The sequence below is a fragment of the Ammospiza nelsoni genome, chromosome 18, assembly GCF_027579445.1.
Source record: "Ammospiza nelsoni isolate bAmmNel1 chromosome 18, bAmmNel1.pri, whole genome shotgun sequence".
Lineage (NCBI taxonomy): Eukaryota > Metazoa > Chordata > Aves > Passeriformes > Passerellidae > Ammospiza > Ammospiza nelsoni.
The window spans coordinates 11,574,141-11,596,117 of record NC_080650.1 but is presented as its reverse complement, the minus strand read 5'-3'; the positions used below and the strand labels follow the sequence as shown (position 1 = coordinate 11,596,117).

Sequence of the window (21,977 nt, the reverse complement as noted above, 5' to 3'; positions counted from 1 at the left end):
TACATGTGGCTCATCCCTAAGTAAAAAGTAAATTTCTGTCAAGGGGACAGAATAAAAATCCTTATTTTGTTTCAAATCAACTACTGGCTATGCTTCCAATGCAAAATTATCAACCCTAATTTAAACTAGGAGGGAAATGGGAAAGGATCTGTTGGATTTGGAAGTAGACAGCTGGAGAAGAAATACAGTAGTGAAAGCAGTTATCAAACAAAACTGAAGCAATCACAATCACTTCTGCAAATGTGGAAGCCTGAAATACTTCAGGATACAAGTCCACTAATTACAAATCTGGCAAATATGCCTGTACAGCTTTACCTCTGTGCTGGCAGGAAATAGGAAAATAGATCATCAAGGAAGCTAATTACTATTCTTCTGGACTTCCTAATGTATCAGCAGTTTGAGTGTTGGTATTTTGATCACTCAGTCCTGGAAGAGCTGTTTGATTGTTCTCTCACAGACCAGAAATAACTTAAAGCTTTCTTAGTTCATTGTCCATCTGCCCACAATGTCTTGTTGGCTCAGAGAGCTTACTGTAAAAATAAAATTTAAAAAAAAAAGCCTTTTACTGTCAGATACAAGATTGACATATTTAGGACACCAGAGAATTTATAAATTAAAAAGAAATACAGAATCAGCTGGAAATCCCTATGAGTAAATGTTTTTCTTGAGGTAACAGAAAGCTTAAGTGGGCTTGTGAAAGTCCAGTTCCTGAAAGGAAAACCAATCAATAATAATTACAGCTCTTGTATCAACCTGTAATTTTTCCTGCAGAATCCTGAAAAATCCTCCTATCAAACCTTAAATCTTTCCTATTTTGTTTATGTAGGTAATGGCAGCAAACAAGAAGTGCTTTATGTCTGCTGAGTAAGAGAAAATTGACATTTTTAAAGCAAAGCAATTTTATTATTATTTAGTGTGTGTGTGAGAGTTTGAAAAAAAGACATGCTGGCCTAAAATGAGCAACTGCTAAAAAGTGATTAGGATGGTTTGAGCTAAACTCTTTGGTTTTTTACCTAAATGAAATACATGCAAGTAAGATAGTGCATAGAGTAACATTTAACAATCATATTTTGCTCAGATGTAAAGAAATTTTGGGGCTGAAAACAAAAAGTTATATTTTTATCAAATATTACCTGTCCTTAGGGTTAGTTCATGTAACTTAGGGTTATTATACCTGGTAATATATATATATAATATATATACTGGTGTATATATATATATATATATATAAAATTATATATAAATATATAGTATATAACTGGCATATATATATATATATATATATGCGCTAAGGTAGGTGATCATCTGCTTTAAGTAATTCCCTTGCAATGCAGAGCATCCAACTGCAACATTTAGTGAATAATAAAATCACAAAATAGCATATCCTGATAATGGAATAGTGGATGGCTCTCTAGCAATCAGTATTCACAAAAAAGCATATGCATATAAATGGAATAATGGTCAGTATTCACACACAGAAGGAGTGACAGGGTAGAAAGATGGAAACCTTCTCCCCCAAAAGTTTTCTCAAGAAGTTCCTTTGGCTCATTAATTACTAATGAATGTCTTCTGTTCTCTGTAATCTAAGAATTAGCTCTCAGCTTGGTTATTTGTAACAGTGAGTAATACCCTCTAGTGGCACACACAGGAAAAGGAGCTAGACAAAGAATGATTAATTCTTTTTTCATTGTTATAGAGGCTAAGTAAGGTTTCATCTAAATAACAAAAATAACCCAATATCTTTGTATAACATCACTGGTCTGTCTAGAGATGCTGGTTAAAATAGAAAATGGAAAACAATCATTTTAATCACTTTTTTGCAGAGGAAACAAATTGCCCCCTGCTGTCTGGAAGGAGTGGTTCTAGTGATAGCCAGGTCAGAGAGGGATGTCCTTACATCTGCAGGCTACATTTAATTCCTACCCATCACAAGTAACTCTGCAGGCAAAAAATGAATATTTATCAGTCTCTAATATTGCAGTGTAATAAAGTCTGTATTTCCAGACCCTGTGCGCAGACCAGAGTTCACTATCAAAGAATTATTTTCTGAAAAAGCTCATAATCAGGGTTTCCTGCTGTTACCAGGTCTTTTGTTTTATTTGCCAATTGGCAAAGGTTCAGAGATGGAGCTGAAAATTGACAGTGCTGAAGAAATGACAGTGAAAGAAGTGCTGAAGAAAATTGACAGTGCTGAAGTCCAACCAATGTCCCTCTTACCAAGACAAAGCTATTGAACTTATTTAAACAAATGTGCAAGTACTCTTAATCTTTTTCCAGCTGCCCAGTCTACTAAAGCAGAGTAACTGAGGTCTGGTTTGAAATCATCTTTGCCTCCATAACCAATACCCCAAGCAGGGGGAATATGCAGGAATTTCCTGCATTTCTCTGAGTGGCACATCCAAGTGCAGTATTTGTCACAAGTGATGACACTTGCCTAGTCCCGTGACTGTCACTGGTTTGCCTTTCTGCAAGCCCATTATTGCTGTAAGATTTAAAAGCTTTTGGGAGTTTTTCAGGATTTTCTGCACTGATTACTCCACCCCTCCTACAGGAAGGATCTCATAGTGTTCAGTACCACACTGGTTCAGACTTTAAATCACCTTCTAACCTAATGGTAAGCAAGATGGGAGTCAGGAACCAATTATTTTAAGGCCCCATGAAGGAAGGATTTACTGTGCCTTATCTTTCTCAGCTGTAATTCCTAGCATTGGTTCAGCTACTGCAGAGTCTTGGACCAGTGTAATCTCCCATACTTCTTGTTATCTCATTATTTTTTTTCTTTTGCTGTGGCAAACCAATGTCTGCTGTCTTTATTCTCTTGTAAAGCCTATAATAAAAGAATGAAAAACTTGCCCATCTCCCAGGCTGGAGTAACTTTGCCAATCCTGCTGCAGGATATAAGGAAACTTTCAGCCACCACATCACTGTTAATAAAACGGAGACAGCAGTTTAAAAAGTTCTGACAAGAATTTATTAATTTCTGGTTGAGAACAATGAAATGTGCCTGACCATGAAATGATGAGATTGCCATATTCTGTACAGAGAGATTTTTCTAGAAATCTCCTTTCCACTGTGTTGACAGAACTTGCAGTATAGAAGTTCAGGAGTGGGTGTCAGTTCACAGACTCTCAGCCAGTTCCACGGATGGCTGCATGCCCAGATGGGATGAAGGTTCAGACTTGCTACTCTTCCTGTTTCTGTATGTTCACTCCTGCTGGAAACCTAATCAAGCTGTCTGACACCTGGCACAGGAGGGCAGCACTAGGTGTTACCTTCCTGTATTAAGCTGGCTAGGAAGTTTTATTACCCAAAAGAAAAGGAAAAAAAAAATCTCAAGAAGCTATTTTGAGCTGAAAGCTGGAAGGAAAGAAGCTAGTCAAGCTGAGCCTTCTGTGCTTTTTTCTGTCCATGCTGAAGGCTGAGAAAAGCCTCCTCCAAAGTACAAGAACCTCTGTACACCAGGGGGAAATGGCAGTTGTGTGGTTACTGTGAAAATGCTGCTTTCTGGCAGGGGGGCAGTACTGACTGCCAGTGCATTTTGTGCAGGACACTTGCAGGTGGGCAGGTATTGACTGTGAATGGCATTTTGTGCGAAACACTTCTTTTTAAAACCTTTAAATACTTTTATGATATAAGAAAGACATATAAAATCTCTCAAGTACTTTTCCCAAGCCTTCATTTCTTCATTCACTGGCAAAAAAGAAAAAAATTAAAATTTTCTAATCTTCACTTGAGTTGTCAAATTCCTCCCAGTCTGATACACTCATAACTTCTGGTGGAAAGTCAAGATGATGCTTCATTCTGTCTGCATGCCATTCTGAGAGCCACTTCTCTGTTTCCATTAAAATAGCCCTGGGCAATGTGAGGACACAGGCAGCCATGCCAGAAATGTCATCCTCCAGCTGGGGCCCTTCCTCCCAGCAGTCTCTCTCTGCATCATAAATGTGCACATAGTCCATGCGGATTCCCCTGTTGTGGGATCTGCCTCCCAGCACATAAATCCTGTTGTCTAAGACTGCAATGCCTGGCTCTCCATGTCCTGCAGGAAGTGGGCACACATTTGTCCACTGATCAGTGCTTGGCTTATAGCAGGCAACCTGTAAAACAAAAAAAGAAATGAGAGAAGGCAAAACTGGACTTGTATCCTTGGCCATATTTTTATGCTTGGCCAGTTTATCCTCATTCATAAACTTGTAGGCTGGCCATAAGATAAATTATTTAGGAAGGAATATCATCAGTTGATAATGGAGACAGCATGTGATTATCTAATACAAGTACAGTGCTCAGCAGAAATTTGTGCATAGATGCCACATAGCTTTGAAATCACAAGTTCTGACCCTGCTGCTGGAGTAACAGCTTATATCATTCCTAAAATGTATACAAAAGTGAAAGAGATGGGGACACGTGCTAATATAAGCCCAGACATAATTCACCTGTTTGCATATTAGAGAAGAAATGCTGGAACGTACAAATACGAAAAATCTGCTAAGCTGCCTCTGTGCCATATGTTGGAGAGCTTCAGATTTCATTGGTACCTACTTGGCTAACTGCTTTCATTTGTAGGCACCTTCTTATCATTCAGACACACTCTTCAGCTAGATTTAATTCTGCCATCTCCACTGGCTCTGTAAAAAGAGTTACTTTTTGTGTCTTCTTTTCAAGTCTCTAGCAGTTCTAGAAGCTGGAATAAGGCTGAAGAGAATTCTCTCCAGATGTCCCTTATAATCAGACACTACATTTTAATTGCATTATACAGCTGCCATCCAGTACCCCCAAGTAAGGGGAATATGCAGGAACTTACTGCATTTCTCTGCATTTCTTCTTCTTTTCAAGTCTCTAGCAGTTCTAGAAGCTGCAATAAGGTTCTCTCCAGATGTCTTTTACCATACTGTACATTTTAATTGCATTATACAAGTAGGGGCAATATGTAGGAATTTACATCCTTAACAGCTCGGCCCTGCAATTACACACGGGTAATTCAAAAGTTCTCCACTTATAAAAAAATAATGGAAAGACAGCATAAAGGAAATTTAACTGATGTTTTACTGGGCATATGCATGCCAATGAAGTTATCCATCAGAGATGTTTTAAAATTGGTAAGAATTCCAAGTGCTGGAGCTTTAGTGCTTTGTGGGTGAGACAAAGTGTTCAAGACAGTAATGTTTATTTACAATAGTAAAGAAATCATTGCCAGTTCTGCAGGTGAGTGGGGGAGAGCTCATCTAGCTGAGCAGACAGTTTTATTTGCACACTTAGTAGGAGAAAGACATTACATCTAAGTGCCAGCATCCACAAGTAGCCAAGAAAAGACCCAGGTGTTGTTGTATTGCACTAAATAGTTTATGTTATGTCACATGGATTGTTATTCCCTTCTCCCATCACATGGTCTCTCCCTCATCCCATAACCCCTGGTGGTCTGGCCCCTGGTTACCCCTCCTCAATGGTATCCCATTGGCTGGGGTCCTCTTCCCCTGCCCCATTCCTCAGGTATAAAAGTCTCCTGCAAGAAGGGAACCCTCTCTTTCTACCTGGGGGTTGCCAGAGTCTGAGGTGTCCCTTCCCAAGCCAATAAACAGGACACTTGTCCCCACGTGGAGAAGAGTATTTCTTGTCTTTTGCTTTGTCCATGTAGGACCGTGTGGGCCAGTGTGGGAACCCAGGACATCCCTCTGCTGTCCAGGACCCCTGCCAGGGGGCTCAGGGACCCTGGCACAGAGCCCAAAACACCTGTGGGTTTGATTATGACCCGTGGAGCAAATTACCAACCCTATATGAAGATCAGCAAGCCACAACACTTTAGGTAGAATAATAGTGAAGTTATCATGGGGTGGAAAAGTAGATTTTAGAGTTTTTGGTATGGGGGTTCAGGAGGCAAGATGGAGGGAACTGGGTGTGTCCAGCCTTTCTCCTCCTTCTTCTTGGCCTCCATCTCCTGCTGTGATGTTGGCACTTACAGATTGGTTTAGAGTAGAAGCTCACTGTCTAACATGGGTGATGGGTATTGGGAAGGAATTGTAAACATTGTATGTTGTATTCACATGCCCTCTGAACAGAAAGAAGCTGTGAGACAAGCAGAGAAGAAGGAAAACACAATTCTTATCTCACTTGCTGTGCCTGTGTTGTGCTATAGTAGAATGCAATATGGAGATTATTTACCCAGAGTGAGGATGTTTGTTCCCTTGGCCTATCAGGGCCAGGTGTGTGTGTGTAAGGGGACAGTCAGGAGAGAATCAGAGATGAGTGCAGTGTGAGCAGTTGTGAGCAAGAGTGAGTGCATGGCAGATTCAGTTTAGATACAATGTACATAGTATCATGTAATAAAGTAATTCATTAGCCTTCTGATGATGGAGTCAGATGCATCATTCTCTCTCCCCTTTGTCAGAGTTGCCTTTGATTTATAATAATTGTACATGTAGTTTTTAGTATAAAGACATAACACTGCCCTGGGGGCAGGCAGAGTGCCTGGAACTGTCCTGTTGGACGGACCTCGGGCAGGGCAGGAGAAAATTTTCTATAGATGAGAAACAATGAACAACCTTGAGACCGAGAAATGAAGAGCTCTGACTCCTTCTTCAAGTGCCAGACTGGGAAAAGAGACTTTGAACAATCTTGGGGTTGCAGTGACCCAGAAATGCCCCGAGAGGCCAGGGTCCATAACTAACCACAGGGGACTCAAACAACAGCCCAGAGATGTGGACCTCCCAAGGTGTGCCCTGCTCTCACCTGGTGCACGTCCCTCCTGTAGCCGGAGTCGTTGTTGCTGCCCCCGATGACGTAGAGCTTGCCCAGCAGCGCGGCCATGCCGTGCCACGCGCGCCGCACGGGGCCGTCGGCCAGCGCGTCCCAGCGGTCGGTCCTGGGGTCGTAGCACTGCAGCTCCTTCAGGTAATCCTCTCCTCTCCTGCCACACGAGATGTACATCTTCCCATCCAGCGCCGCTCCCGCGTGCGCGTACACCTGCACGGCACAACCATGGCAAAGCAACGCCTTGGGTATTTCTCCCGGTTTGGAAGCAGGGAATAGACATGAAGGGAGTGATATTGGTCATGAGTTATGCAGAGATCAAAAGCAGAAAGGATTTTCTTATGGACAGTTCTCTTTAAGATATTATAATTGTGAATTTCTTAATGAAACACATTAAGAATTTCTAAAAGTTCCAGAAATGCAGCATTCTCTGTCTTTATTGTTCCTTCATACTATAACCTTACTCCCTAATCTACTTGGAAGCCTTTTTATTGGTGATTTTTCTTATACAAGCAGCATTATCAGGAATGCAAGTTATTCTACTCAGTAGCACTTAATTCAGGCTTTTTATATTTCCAGCAGTGACACACATTTATTATTTGTTTTATTAATAGCTTTAAGGATTAACACAATAAAGATGCAGGCAAAATCAACAAGAAAGAGGAAAAAAATAACATTTAACTGGAAAATGTAATTTACATATACTATTATTTCATTTTCTTGTCATCCATTTACTCCATATACAGAATTTACTGCTTCCCATTGAATATCAGCAAATCAAAAGTTACACCTGAGAAAAACATCTAGCAAGCTTAAATAAGGAATTGAGGGACTGTGGTAGTGTGTGTGGCTAATGCACTCCTTACCTCCTTCTTCAGAGGTGTCACATATTCCCAAGTGTTGGTTTTAGGGTCATACCTCTCCACTTCCCTCAGGTCCTCATGGTAATCTCGGCCTGCGACGGCATAAATATAGTTGTCCACGACACAAACACTGAGGTCAGCGTGCTCCTGCTGCAGGGACTGGATCTGGAACCATCTGTTGTGTCGTGGGTCATACCTTGCAAAAGAATGGGATCAAAGAAAGTTATTCCTGCAGCTGCAGAATCACTGCAGGAATACCAGACAGCTCTGGGGATGTGGGTACTGCACTGGCTTCAGCTGAAATTGAACTCATCTCTCAGTGATGTGAAATTTGGCCTTGCCAGCATTTTATTATTAGCAAAGTTGTTTTGTTCTATTTATAGAAGATGTAGTTTGGCTGACATAATGATGCTATCAAAGCCTAGGTTTTCCATTATCTTGTACACTGCTGTCAGGTTACACATCACAATCTCTGTTTGCACAAAGCCATTCTACAAGGTAACACAGTCTAAAAATAGCACAGACTCAATCTGGATCTTCAAGAATACAAGAATGGCATAAATATGTTGATTATTTGATATAAATATCTTTGATTCTTTTCCCCAAATATCTGCTGCTCAAAGTGAATCTCATTATTCACTATCATGTCAAACCATCTCTCTCATCTGGAAATTTTAGTTACAGAGAAAACTGGTTGAGAATTGAAACTATGCATGCCATAAAATAAGAGCAACTCAGCTAAGGCTTGTAAAACTGAGCACAATATAAAGACAGAAGGGTTTATATCTGTTTTTGCAATGTAAAGGGGATGAAGGTCTAAACCTGCTCCTCCCTCCTGCTCTTCCCTGTCACACAGTAATATAAAAGCACTCTGGAATGCTGCTCTTGTGCACACAGATTCTTGAAAATCTGTTGGTAAGAACATTTTATTTTAAATCCTTTTGTACTGGGACAAAAACTACACATAGAAGACTTCCAGAAAATGCTAGTTAGAGAACATCTAGACAGTCTAGAGTTCAGGCTCATTACTGCTTCCCACACCTTTAATACTCCCTCCTCCAACAAGGCAGAAAGAAGCACAAGTAACACTCTTGAAGGAGTAGCTGTTTCTACACTGTCAGGCTCAGCTTTGTCTCATAAGCACTGCTGGGAGCTTCCTGTTACTATGAAGCTCATTAAATGAAGCTCATTTCTTGTGTTTGCTTTCAGTGAGGCTCCTGCTCAGTTCCTGATCTTTTGGCTGGCAAGTGTACTGACTGTCTGCTGGCTTACTGACTCAGAAACAGGCAATAAAATTAATAGCAGGATTATCCTTATCTTACCTCCAACACCTTGACTCTGCTCGAAAACCACTTACATTGTTGTCTCCACCAATTAAATATACAAAATTATTGAGAACAGCAATCCCTTGGTTGGACATTCTGGGGGCTAGTGCAGCTGTAAAGTGCCTCCACTCCCCCAACAAAGGGTTCAGATACTTGGCTTGATCACTGAGGACAATGGAGGGAGTCGAATGCATCCCTCCAAATCCCACTACACACTGGAACTCTGATCTCAGCTGTGTCTGGGAGCTCTGAAGCATTGGCTGAAGACATTCATTCTTGTGGTACATTAATGCATCTGCAACTGTATCTTTTAAAGGACATGGACTTAATTTGTCATGGAGTCTTTGCAGGATCTGGGGTTCCATCAGAGGAAAACGAACTGTCTCAAGTAGCTTAAGGGGCTCCATCAGGGAGACCTGATCTGTCTCCAGTTCCTCTGGAGAATAATGATAAAAAAGTGCTCCATCATAAACTTCAAACTCATAGTTAACCTCCAAGCGGTTGCTGCTGAGAAGGGAGTAGACCTTCTGCAGGGGCAGCTGTCGGTACACCTGTGTCCTTGAGAAAGCTGTGAAGTTCTTCAGAATGTAGGAGTCCAGCTGCTCACTCAAATGCTTCAAGTCATAGTGGTCAGCTAGTCTGTACACATCAAGGATGTTCTCTTCATCGACCCAGGACATGAGGAAATCACAACAGAACTTAATGACTTCTGGAATCTGCAAGACAGAGAGGTTTTTCATTTCAGACACCACCTGCCCCACACTTAAAAGACAGGAGACTGAAGCCTGGGATGACTGTATGGAAATTGTCCAGAGAATGGCTGCTCCTCTCACAGTCTGAGCACCGTGGTCACCCTTGCCCTATTCAGCTTTCCCTAGAGAAACAGAACTCAGCATGGGTGTGTGGATGAATATAACACAGCTCTTCTAGCCATGCTCTGCTGCAAGGCTAAGCTTGGCCTCAGGTGCAGCAGCAATGTGCCTTCCAGGACATGTGTGACCCTGGGCACTGCCTGCTCTGCTGCCTGCTTGGAGCAGCCAGGAAAACACACAGGACAAAGTGGTTACAGTCACTCTGTGCTTGTTTTCCCAGAGCACTACAGACATGCTATATCAAAGATTGTATCTCTAACAAATATTTCACTCAAGAGCACAGGAAGCCATTGGAAAGGAAAATGAATATTTAGTACTGTCTTCTGAACACAATTTGAAGTTGTATCTGGCAGGAGGAACAAAGATCTAACCGCTGTCCAGGAGCCCCTCTGCTAACAAAGTATGTAAAAACCAACCCAAGCAAGCACTCACAAAGTTTAGGATTTAGTACCAAAGCCTTGTGCAGCAGTTAGCTGCAGGGGAAATTAGAAAGGAAAAAAACTTGTCTTAAAAGCACATGAACCCTGCACTCAGTGCAGACCATAGTGGCAGGATTTCCTGTAGTGATGGGGTCAGGAGAGCTCATGTGCCTGTGGACTCACCTTGAGCAGCACAACAATTTCTGAGCAGCAAACCCAATTCTTTACCATAGGCCAGGGATTTTCTGTTTCAGGGAAACTTTCACAAACACATCAGTGAAAGTGAATGCTACATAAAATACTTCTCTAGATGAAATGGGTAATGTTTTAACTAGTGAAATCATTGGCACAAATGAGATGTGCAAGTACCCATTCATTGTTCCTACCCTTCCACAGTTAGTTGCAGTGGATACAGCATCCCAGAAATCCTTCTTATCATGCCCAAGCTCCTGCTCACCTCTTAACCCTCCCTCTAACTCGATATCCATGTTTTCTGTTTCTTTCATCATTGCTTTTGTTTCTTTTTTGTCACATCTCCCAGTACCTCACCTGGAGCTGACAGGCTGCAGCTAAGGTTTCCTGTACACTGTTCACACTGAGTTCCAGCTCAGAAGTGTAAATGAAGTTCAAGATTTTACACATTGCATTGTAGGTGATGCCATGAATATGAACTTCTTCTTGTTCCATCTCTCTCAATCCTCCTGCAAACATTCCTCTGCAAAACAGACAATGGCACATGCTATGGCAGATTTGCATTGAAGCTATTTCCAGTTTGCTCATCTTATGTTGTCCTGGGAACATAAAAAATATTCGGAAATACAAAAACCTAGCTGGACACTTTAATGTGATCTAAGTTAGGAGTACAGGCCTTTAGGTCCTAAGAAAGTAACACTTCATTGTGCAGGAAAGCAGTAGGGGCAACCTAGAAGGGACAGTTCACAAGTGAAGGACTTAAATACCCACCCAAGGCAGATACTCTGGGTGTGGGGGAAGAGGAAACAGAGGAACTCAGGACAGTGGGATTTTTTTTCCAAGGCAGAGCAGTTCTTCCTTCAGTTAGAAATTTGTCTGGATTGACTTGGGTGTTTGCTCTATGAAAACAAAGGAACTGTTCATCGCATTGCCTGGGGACTGCCTGGTTTAATGGCCAGTGAGTCACCCTACAGGCACACAGCAGTGACCCAGCTCCAGTGAGGTTTTGTGTATTATGAAATGATCACCACCACAGGCAAAGTCTTACAATGCCAAGGATATGTTAAAAGCCACTTAGAGTGCACTTAAGCAGAAGACACCAGTTCAGATAGTCTCTCCTCTTTATAAACCTCCAAGTACCACAGTGAATTTAGTGGAGGTAAGCTCAGTGTGCAGGAACAAGAGCTTTATTTCTGCAGAGAAATAACAGAGAGATGAATAAAGCCATAGTTAGTATTTTGAAACAGCCTGTCACTCTTGTGCTGAGAATAACACAGGAACAGGCAGGAGGCAGTATTGTAGAAAGAGCAAAAGAAGGCTAATTAATTACTTTATTATACTATATTACATTATGTTACATTACATCTAAACTGAATCTGCCAATCACTCAACTGCACTCCACTGCACAGAACCAGTCCTGAGACACACACACACACCTGGCCCTGACAGGCCAAGGAAACAAAACTCCATCACTGGGTAAACAATCTCCATATTGCATTCTACTTTTGCACAACACAGGCACAGCAAATGAGATGAGAATTGTTTTGATCGTTCTCTGAGGTTCAGAGAATGTGAATCCCAGAAATATTCTTGGGAAGATTGCCTTGCTTTTCTCTGTGAGGAGAAATGTGGCTACAACAGCCTCAGCTCCATCTTACAGGTCTGATTTTCCATTCAGAAGGAGTCTGCCCAGCCAGAAGCTTTGGATGTCACAGCTGTGACTAACAGCCAGCCATGTGCCTGTTACTGTGATATTTTATGAAAAATCCCTTTGCCAGGATTTTTTCTCCTGAGAAGCTTCAACTTTTCCATGTTTTCCTATTTGGAATGTGATTTGGAGAATTGTTTACCCAGCATGTGAATTGTCTTTACTTCATAACCAATCCCAGTCCAGCTGTGTCAGACTCTCTAGTCAGTCATGGGTTTTTATTATTCATTCTTTTCTAGCCTTCTGATATCTCCTTTCTCTTTCTTTAGTATAGTTTTAATATATCATTTTCTTTTAATATAATATAATAAAATAATAAATCAGCCTTCTGAGAACTTGGGAGTCAATTCTCATCTCTCACCTCATCCTAAGACCCACAACAACACCACAACAAATGCCTGTTGCTGCAGTGTGTGGCTCTAGGACACGAAATAAAAGAACGCAGACGTTCAAAGACATATTTTATGAAAAATATAGGCCTCAGAAACAAAATGTAAACAATGATTATCTGCTGCTGTGAATGCAACAGGTGCATCTGTGATTGGTCTCATGTGGTTGTTTCTAATTAATGGCCAATCACAGTCAGCTGGCTTGGACTCTGAGAGTCACGAGCTTTTGTTATCATTCCTTTCTATTCCTTGCTAACCTTCTGATGAAATCCTTTTTTCTATTCTTTTAATATAGTATACATTGTATATTATATATAAATATATGTTTTAATATATAATTTTCTTTTAATATAATATATATCATAAAATAAATCAACCTTCTGAAACATGGGGTCAAGAATCTCATCTCTTCCCTCATCCTAAGACCCCTACAAACACCACCACAGCGGACACTGGACTTTCTAAGGTAAAAGAGGGCGTGTCATTTCTGACTCCAACATTTATTGATTTCCAAAAGTTTATTAATTTCCAGAAGTGGATTGGAAGATGACAGTGCCACCTCTCCAATGACACTGGACAAACCAAGTCTATCAAATTTCTCTTCGTCCATAAAAGAATGCAAACCAATAAGTTATTTACAGAAAGCACGTGAGAAAGTTCCTTACAAGAATGTCAACATCAGAAAAACTTCAAGAACCAGGGTGACAGCAGCATACCTGAAGTAGTCACAGGAGGCAGCCAGGAGGATGCGATGAGCCTCGATGGGTTTGTCCTCCACCACCAGCACCACATCGAAGAGGATGCTGCTGTCCCGGAGCGACACCAGCCCGCTGAGCAGCGCCTGCGAGTGCTCCGCGCTGCGGTACGTGCTGCTGCTGCGCTGCTGCTGCTGCACCGGCGCCTCCAGGGCTCCTCTGTGGGCCTGAGTCAGCTCCTGCTCCTCAGCCATCCCAGGCACAAATGCTCAGCCACCAGCTGCAGCAGAATGAAATCTGTGAGACAACAGAATCGGCAAAGGTTTGTGCTTTTTGCTTTACAGACGGTGCTCTGAGCCTTGCCCGTCGTAGAAAATAAAGCGACTCTTCAGGTAATGGAGACACAGCTCTGTCCTGGACAAATTGTTCCAAATTATACTGAAAACACACAGATGGACATGAGCACACCAAAGGGGTAGAATAAGGTTTTCCAAAAACAGGTTTTCCAAATAAGAAAAAGGTTTTCCAAACCCAGGAGTCAGGTATTTTGATTCCTGGGTTTTCACACCAATATCAGAGTACGTGTCAGCAGGTATTTTTTTTCTTAGCAAGAGTTTCACTTGCCAATCCATTACCAAACCCCCTTGTTTCTTTTGTATTTCTGCATCATGTGCAACAAAAAATAGACCAAAATTTTGCCAAATTCCAAATGGTAATTTTGCCAAATTTCAAATTGGAATTATGCCAAATTCCAATCGCCTGGCATTCTCAGGTAACTTTTCAACAGTATAAATTGCACCTTCCATCTTTCTATTAATATTTCATCACAGAATCTCCTCTCTCCTCTCTCTCCCTGGTTTTGCTTTTTGTATTTTCTGCAGCTAAACACATTTCCAACCTTAATTGTGCAGAATACTGTACGAAACTGCAGGTTTCAAAGTGAGTTTCTTTATTTTGGCAATTTCAAGCAGGCATGCACAGCTACTTTCCACTTCCCCATGACTCCCTGCAGAGAGGAAGTATTTCCTCCAGAATGGGCACTGTCCAAGGCTATCCTGTACCCTTTTCTAGGGCTGCCACTGACACACTGGGAAGGTCCCCTACGGCACATTGGGAAACATCTGTAAAAAACTCTCTGCAAGTGATTGTTTCATGTCTATGGTTAAGCAATCAAAATCTCATGAGTCCTCTTCTACCATCCTGTAATTTACCCTGTCCATTGTCTTTGAAGAATGTCAGAAGTTGTGGCAGTCAGGGCTTATAGACTCTATCCATTAAAAAACACCCCCCATTAGCCAAAGGAAATAAGTGAGCTGATTTGGCTGCTAACACACTCAGAAGATCCTCTCTTCAGCAGCCTGGGAAATAGCTTAGAGCCACAAGGGACAGTCACAAGGGGTTAGCAGCAGTCAGGGAAGCAGAAGAGAACAAACCCAGCAAATGCAAACAGAGAGTGAAGAAATGGAACCATTGTTTCATTGTGGCAGCCACAGACAGTGAGGGCAGCACTGCAGATCTCAAACACTGCAGGTACTCTGGGCATGGCAGCCAGGAAGGAGCTGCCCAGATGACACCAAGAAATATGAGAATGTTTATTGTTCTGCCTGAGGAAGTTACCCTACACTGCCCAAAACAAAAGGTGAATGGGATGGAAAATACCCTGAGAAAGTGAATTAATGTTTATCTGCTCTTAGCCAGCAAAACCAAGAGCAGCTCTGACAAAACAGCCTTGTGGGGAGCACTCAGGTCGATTAGAGAGGGAAAACTATCCATCATCAGCTGAAGAGATGAGTAATGGCTTATTTTTCATGACAGGTTGATGCTTTTCCTAGAAATCAAATGAAAGCAGACAAAACATTAGTGTATCATTGCATTTGCTCCTGGGGAATACTAAGAGTGATGGATTGAGGCAAGGGAAATAATGTAGTAAGAAAGGCAAGTGAAGCAGTGAGTGTTACATGATGTTGATCAGAAATTTCCCATTTCACTAAAAGGAAGTAAATACAGCAAAACCAAAGTAGGGTGACATATGGTCCAAATGAGGAACTGATTAAGATTAACTCTGCTAATGTGGTTTAATGCAGTTAAAGCTCCAAAACAGGTTTTATCTTTTCCTCTTAGAGAGCTGTCTCAAAAGGAGTCCCTATGGAAGTAAAATTACTGTATCAAAAAGCAGAAGTAAAAGCAACAAATTAACTATTTTCTGAATCCAAGGACATTTCAGGATTAGGGGGACCTTTGATACAATCCTATATTTTATACTGCAGTCATTGGTGGGAGAGAGGCCAAGGCAAGATAAGAGAAAGATAAAACTACAGGGGCACTGAAGCCCTGTAATAAGTGTTAGAAAATAAATGTATTGTAGGGGAAGCACGTTACAGACAGAGATACATGCAGGGTAGAGTGGGAAACCCATACAATAATGCAAGCCTTTATTTATTTAATTGTATTTAATATTATTGAAGATAGTAACTGTTCAGAATATATTCTCGATCTGAATAATCTGAAAAAGTAACAGAAAGAGGATGAGGCTTTCAGCAAGTAAAGCCCCAGAAGAGAACTAATCTTACAAATGTAACTGGAAGCAGGAAGATGAAATGGTATTATGAAAGAGAGAAAATAGAAATACATTAAAAGGATAAATTATTTAGTGATTCTGTAGCCAGTGTGAGCATTAGTATCCGAACAGCTCTCAGTGACAAGTGGGAGCATTCCTGCAGATCTGCAGGGATTTTATCTCACACTTAATTGGAGTAGATACTTCAATTATGCCACAACCATTATCAAGAGCTGAACCAACCTGCTCTGCTGTGACCACCCAGTGTGGGCAAGAGGAGATGCTGGGAGTGCAGCTCAGCCATCCTCCACAGCTGATTTTTGGCTGGGTAACAGCTGAACCTGCAGATTTTTTGCTGTGCTCTCCTTTCTGAATTCTGGCAGTGCTGACCTCCTGTTCCCAACTCCTGTCCCTGGGCTGTACCCAGCTGTCACTGGTGAGCTGGACTGTCCCTCAGGGTGATGCTTGTACATCCTCCTGAGAAACTGCTCCCAGCCTAAGCAATTAAAGGTGAACATTTGTAGTATTAATCTATAAAGTCTGACTGACAGATGTGAGCCAAAACCCTCTTAACTCCTACCTGGGTAGTTTCAGGAGCTGTCAGACAAGAGGCGTGAGCCCAAGGAGGGAAGAGGATCACAGGGTGGCTGTGGGGATGTGGCCAGCAGGATTCCCTCAGCTGAGGGTGCTCAGCTCTGCAGCAGCTGCCCCAGGAGCAGCTGGGCTGGGCAGGAAGGTGCAGGAGCAGCTGCTCAGGCAGGGTTAGTGGGGTTGTGTTGTGGGCTTCTTTCAAAGAGAAGTGGGATGGATTTGGGATTTGAGGTTTCTGGATTAAATGCAGTGTGTTCGCTGAGTTGAATGATCATTTTGTGTATTTCTTTGGGTATTGTTCTAAATCTGATTACAAAATTGCTGAGGAGGGATGTTGCTGTTAGCACAGCACCCTGCTTCTCAAACTGTGTGGTCTGACCAGTGTGCTTTGTGCATTTGATGCTGTCTAAAAATCAATTTTGCCTAATCTTTATTTAAAAAAAACCCAAAACCAACCCAAAGCTGCCTAAATGTAATGTAAGCAGGACAGTTCTGGACAGAGAGACAGAACAGGTTTGTTCCCCCATCCTGAGCTTCTCTACTGTCAGCTTCCTGCCTGTACCTTCAGCTTCTTGCTCATAGGATGTTCCTAAGGCTTCTCTGCTCTCTTATTTCTGTTATTGTGAAAACAGCTCTGGGACTGAGACAAGCTCTTAGAAATTTGAGTAATATGTTCGCTTTCCCTTCTCTTCTTGAGAAAATTTCTCAGTGGTCAGTTGTTAGTTCAGTGGCTGAGTACTGCAGAACTAACCCTGCAGGTGGGACATGTGAGGAATTCTTTGAGTTCATTGTGCATCTTTAACAGTAGCAAAGACAACAAGTATTGTCTCATGTGCTGTGGGATGTTGTCTGCAGAAACAGGCAAGTCCTTGTTCTGACCACTTTGAAACTGCAGAGAAAATCAGGCTAGACATTTTCTTTGCTGGCTGGACAATGTATTTGACCCTGCAGTTGTGTTAGTTTGTATTTTAGAGGATGTGGGTTGATGTAGTGATTAATTTTAAGGTATTACAACTGAGTTTCCAGTACATAAAGAAGAAAGCATATAAGATCAGTAATTGTATGTGCAGGTCTGCAGGCAAGTGTAGAAAGATGTTGGCTGTTTGGTCACTTTGAATCAAGGAGTTAAAAAAATGACAACAGGCAGAAAAATCCCCCATAAATGGAAAAACCCTCAGGGATACCTAGAAACACAAGGCTGCTCTTTTTCAGTGGACTGAAGTCCTTTACATTCTGTGTCTGGATTCCATCTGGGAACCAAGAGAAGGCAGCCATGCCTTGCAATGGAGGGAGCAAAGAAGTTCTTTCTTCTCTTTCCTGTATTATACACAAAGTTCACTGAATCACCAGCTATGGGCACAGTGAAAGCTGAATGTCTCAGTGACCTGCAGATAACTCTGTGGTTGTCTTGTATTCAAATTCTACAACATGCTTCTGCCGATTACTGGCACAAAGAAAAGTAGAGGTCTTAGCCTTCTGATTATTCAACTGAAATAATTAATTAACTACCCATTAAAAGAGTCATGTTAATTTTTAAAAATAAAATCTCCTCTCTGATCAACAACAGAATATTTGCTTTCATAATAAAGGTATGTGGGTTATGATTGAGGAAGTTGGCAGTGGGACAGGAGGAATTTAGGGAATGCACTGTAGTTTAATCAATGGCAAAATGGTGAGAAATTGGTATGCTCACTAAAAATCCTTATCCTTTTAAGAACACCTTTTAAGGTCTAGAAATGGAGTAACTCAACTACAAGCAGAGGGGAAGGGAAAAGTTAAGGGCATGGCAAGACAGATAAGATAGAGAAGAATGCAATGTCTGTCCTAATGATGTTTTTCAGCACAGATCCATTGTCACACATGTGCTGCCATTACAGGAATTAACTCAGCCTCTCTTTTCTGGAGAAGGATGCTGTGCTCTAACAAGGTACAGCTCATTTACAGTGCTGAAGCAGTTGGTGTGTGTGGTGTGATACACACCTAGCCAGGTATTCTCCCCTTGCTGACCAGCATCCAGCTCACAGAGATGCCCCTGATGTCACCTGCATGTGTGCCTTTGGGGGTGTCTTCTTGTAAAGTTGTGCTGACAGCCTTGATTCTCTCCTGTAGAGAAATGGCTGGATGCAGGAAGGATTAACCAAGTTAGTTTCTATGGAAACTCAGCCATTTTTGTACTCAGGAGCTCGTGGCTGTCAGTTACATCACTCCAAAGAGGTGTTTTACGCACACAGTGATATTTTCTTGTGCATCAGCTGTGCCCAAAATAAACTCAGGCTTGCTGGTGTCGGGTATCCAAATCTGTTCAGCTCACTGCCATATGGACAGGTGGCTCCAGCTTGGTGGGGGTCCCTTGCTTTCTTAGAAGTGTGGAATCATTTAGACTGAAAAAGAAACTTTGGGAGGTCTCTAGTCCAATCTGCTCAAAGCAGGGAAACCTTCAAAATCAGGTCAGGATGTGGAGAGCCTTGTCTAGTCAAGAGCAAAATCTCCATCCTTGTCAGCAGTCAGAAAACTGATTGTTTAACCAGCAGATTTATTTTCTTCTTTAGCTGTGTGAATTTTCTCTCTGCAATTTGTGACAGTTGCCTCTCATCCCTGGCATGCACAAAGGAGAGTTTGGCTCTACACTGTCCTGTGCCCATTAGGTAGCTTAAAAAATGTCAGCTGGCTCTGCCCTTATTCTTTTTGCCCTGTACTGAACGAAATCCAGTGTTCTTGCCTTGCAGGTGCTTGTATCTTCCTGTAAGTGCTCCTGCCCTATATGGCTCCTCCACTGAATTCTCAGCTTTTTCTTTCAGTAGAGAGCTCAAAACCGGGCAGTTTTTTGGGATTATGAAGGCTTAACAGAGTGGGAAGTAATAATTCACACGATCTACTGGCTGTACTCTTGCTGACACAGCCCAGAATGAAGCTGGACCCCACTGGAGAAATCGCATTCAGCTCATCAGGACCCCCAGGGTCTCTCCTTCCAAAGCTGCCTTGCAGCCAGGCTTGTCTCCTGCCTGCTGGGATATCTGGAGCTCCTCTCACCCAGCATGACTTTGCTTTTGCTGTTCAAAGTGATGTAGTTCCTCTTGGTCCCTTCTTGCAGGGGCTTTTCCCTGACACAGAACAGCCAGTGTGCTGTGCTGGTTGGGATCCAAACACATCAGGCACTTAAAAATTTTAATGCACTGGAGGAATTTGGAAATCTGTGCCCTAAGGCTGCCCACACCTTCATCTCTCCCTAGGGAGCGACAAGGATTAGGATTTAAAGCAGGTTTCAAGCCTGACAAGACAAGCTGCAGGAGCAAAGTGCTGAGCCCTGGGGATCTGCAGGCAGGACACACAAACACACATCAGCTAACTCAGGGAATGAGGAGCAAGGGAGGCAGCTGGGTGCCTGCCAAAATAGTTGGGAAAACAAATGCGATGCCACAAACAATGTAAAATGAAAAGCAAAACTATTGTTCATTCTGACTGGAGTGCAAATAGCAGAATAATTCACCAGCTGTGTGATAATGTGTAATGGGCACTTGCTACAGAGAAGCCAACTGAGTTCATGTTATGTGTAGATAAAACTTGAGCCAGTTTCAGGCTTTTGCAAGGAAAAGGGAAGGCAGAAGCTTTTACCAGTAATTCTTTCAGGATCCCTCTATGCATTCACAACTGTGCAAAAATAAATATTCTAAAATACTCCATTTCAGGAACCTCCTACAAATACAAGGAACAACCCAAACAACTCCTTTTGACCAGGTTCCCAGGAAAAGAAAGAAAGAAAGAAAGAAAGGAGGGTATCTGGTATTATTCCATATCTCAGCATTATTTTTGAGCACTCAAATGATGATGTGCTTTTGCCTGGTCTCAAGGTAAAGGACTGGTACACACAGTCCTCCATCACATCACTAATGGGAATAAGCAGAACACACTCTGAATTGACTTTCTGAGCCATTTTCAGTTTCTAGCATTAGTAGCATACTTGAACAGTGGGAGGAACCCAAAGGTGTGGCTTGGGAAACAGCTTTTGCAAATGCTGCTGTCTCACAAATGCTGGCATTCATTCCTTTCAGCAAACACCTGATTTTTTTTGGTTTTGCTTTTTTTCCTCCCAAACCATTACAAGTTATTTCTATGACATATCCAGAATAAAGCACCTCATTTAAAATGTATATGATAACACCACCATGGAGTATATCTATAATTAAATAAACGGGTATTCAAAAATATTTTTTCCTCCCATGAATAATTTTTAAAATTTAAGTATTTTTTCCTCCCTGAAGATACAGATGAGGTAAAACACTCAAATTAGAAAGCCCATGTTCTTTAGGTTGTACTAACAACCTACAGAACACGAGCTTTCTAATTTGAGTGTTTTATCTTAGTTGTATCTTCAGTGTTGCAACTTACCCACATTCATAGAACTGTAATGTTTTCTGTTGTGCAATTTATATATTAGGCAATCTGCTCAAAGAATTTTGAGAAACTCAGGTAGCTGCCAAGAATTCAACCTGATTGACTGAATTGCTTAAATCACATAGTGACTTTTTAAGCATTCTAAAACACAAGGAGGAAAAAAGTTAGATAGTAATTATTCCTATGTGAAACATAACACTTAAATGACCCGGAAGAGAGCAAAGGCCTCTTCCAGCATTTCCAGCTCCAGTTTCTCATGAACACGAATTTTTTCACATTATTCACCACATGAATTTTGTCCTGGCAGGAGTCTGTGGGGTTTTGCCCCATGGTTTCGCCATTTCTCAGCAGTGCCAGAGAACGAGCAGCGTTCCCTGCGGGGGAAGGTGACCTGGCACCGCTCACCCCTCCCTGAGGCAGCTGGCTCCGGACCAGCCCTGAGGAGGAGGAGGAGGAGGAGGTCACAGCCAGGTCGAGCCCAGTCACGGTTTTACTTTCTCCTGCAGGGCTGCCATTGCCCTTGCAGGGCTGACACCCGCCGTGCTCGCCCCTCGGTGCGGGCAGCGCTGCCGGTACCGGGGCCGGCCTCACCCTGCCGGGGCTGGGCTGGGGCTGCCGGGCCCGGCCGGGTCGCGCCGCCGGCTGCAGCCACGGCCCCGGCAGCGGCTTCGGCCGTGGGGCGCCCTCCCTGCCCCGGTGCCCGCGGAGGGCAGCCCTGAGGAGGGCAGTCCTGAGGCGGGGGCCGCGGCCTCGGCCGGGGTCGGGCCAGGACACGCTCCCACCGCGGCCCCCCGGGAACGGCAGCGCCGGTGCCGCCGGCAGGGGAGCGGCCCGGCCGGGGCCCGCGACCCCCGCCCCCGCCGCAGCACCTACCGAGAGCGGCGGCGGCGCCTCCGCCTTCATGTGCGACCCGGAACCCACCGGGCGAGGGAGGGGCGGCGGCGGCCGGAACCGGGGCGGGCGGCGTGGGCGGCCCCAGCACCGCCCGGGCAGGTGCCGCTGCTGTGCCCGGTGAGCGCCGCGCCGGTCACGGCCGCGGGGAACGCGGGGCTGCCGCGGCCGCCACCCTCGGGGCCAGCGCGGGGCGCGCCCGGGCCGCCACAGCTGAGTAGCGCTCCCGGGCCCGACTACATTTCCCAGCGAGCCTCACTCCGAGCAGGCAGATCTCGCGCGAGTCGGCGGGGCTCGCTCCGGGACTGCATTTCCCGCGATCCCTCGCGCGGCGGAAGC

At 43.2% G+C, this 21,977-nt stretch overlaps 1 protein-coding gene across 2 annotated transcripts; it reads right to left on the bottom strand.

The window, feature by feature from the left end:
* Nucleotides 1-2,948: 2,948 nt before the first annotated feature.
* KLHL22 (kelch like family member 22) lies at nt 2,949-21,777 on the bottom strand. 2 transcript variants are annotated; one of them, XM_059485438.1, is made up of 7 exons: nt 21,621-21,777; nt 13,229-13,487; nt 10,773-10,938; nt 8,930-9,648; nt 7,611-7,803; nt 6,724-6,957; nt 2,949-4,097 (listed from the first exon to the last, which is right to left on the bottom strand). In XM_059485438.1, the coding sequence occupies exons 2-7, from the start codon at nt 13,459-13,461 to the stop codon at nt 3,720-3,722; spliced, it is 1,923 nt and encodes a 640-aa protein (XP_059341421.1). In that variant the 5' UTR covers nt 13,462-13,487; nt 21,621-21,777; the 3' UTR covers nt 2,949-3,719. The 2 variants fall into 2 exon arrangements, with proteins under 2 accessions (XP_059341421.1, XP_059341422.1); XM_059485439.1 differs by having other exon boundaries at nt 13,229-13,504; nt 21,621-21,661.
* Nucleotides 21,778-21,977: the final 200 nt, after the last annotated feature.

Excerpts from the sequence above, each read along its gene's own strand:
- KLHL22 (XM_059485438.1), bottom strand. The coding sequence starts at position 13,461 with ATGGCTGAGGAGCAGGAGCTGACTCAGGCCCACAGAGGAGCCCTGGAG. Across the intron at positions 7,804-8,929 it reads GCAGAGTCAAGGTGTTGGAG|GTATGACCCACGACACAACA; the intron begins GTAAGATAAGGA and ends TTCTTTTGCAAG. Across the intron at positions 6,958-7,610 it reads TGACACCTCTGAAGAAGGAG|GTGTACGCGCACGCGGGAGC; the intron begins GTAAGGAGTGCA and ends TGTGCCGTGCAG.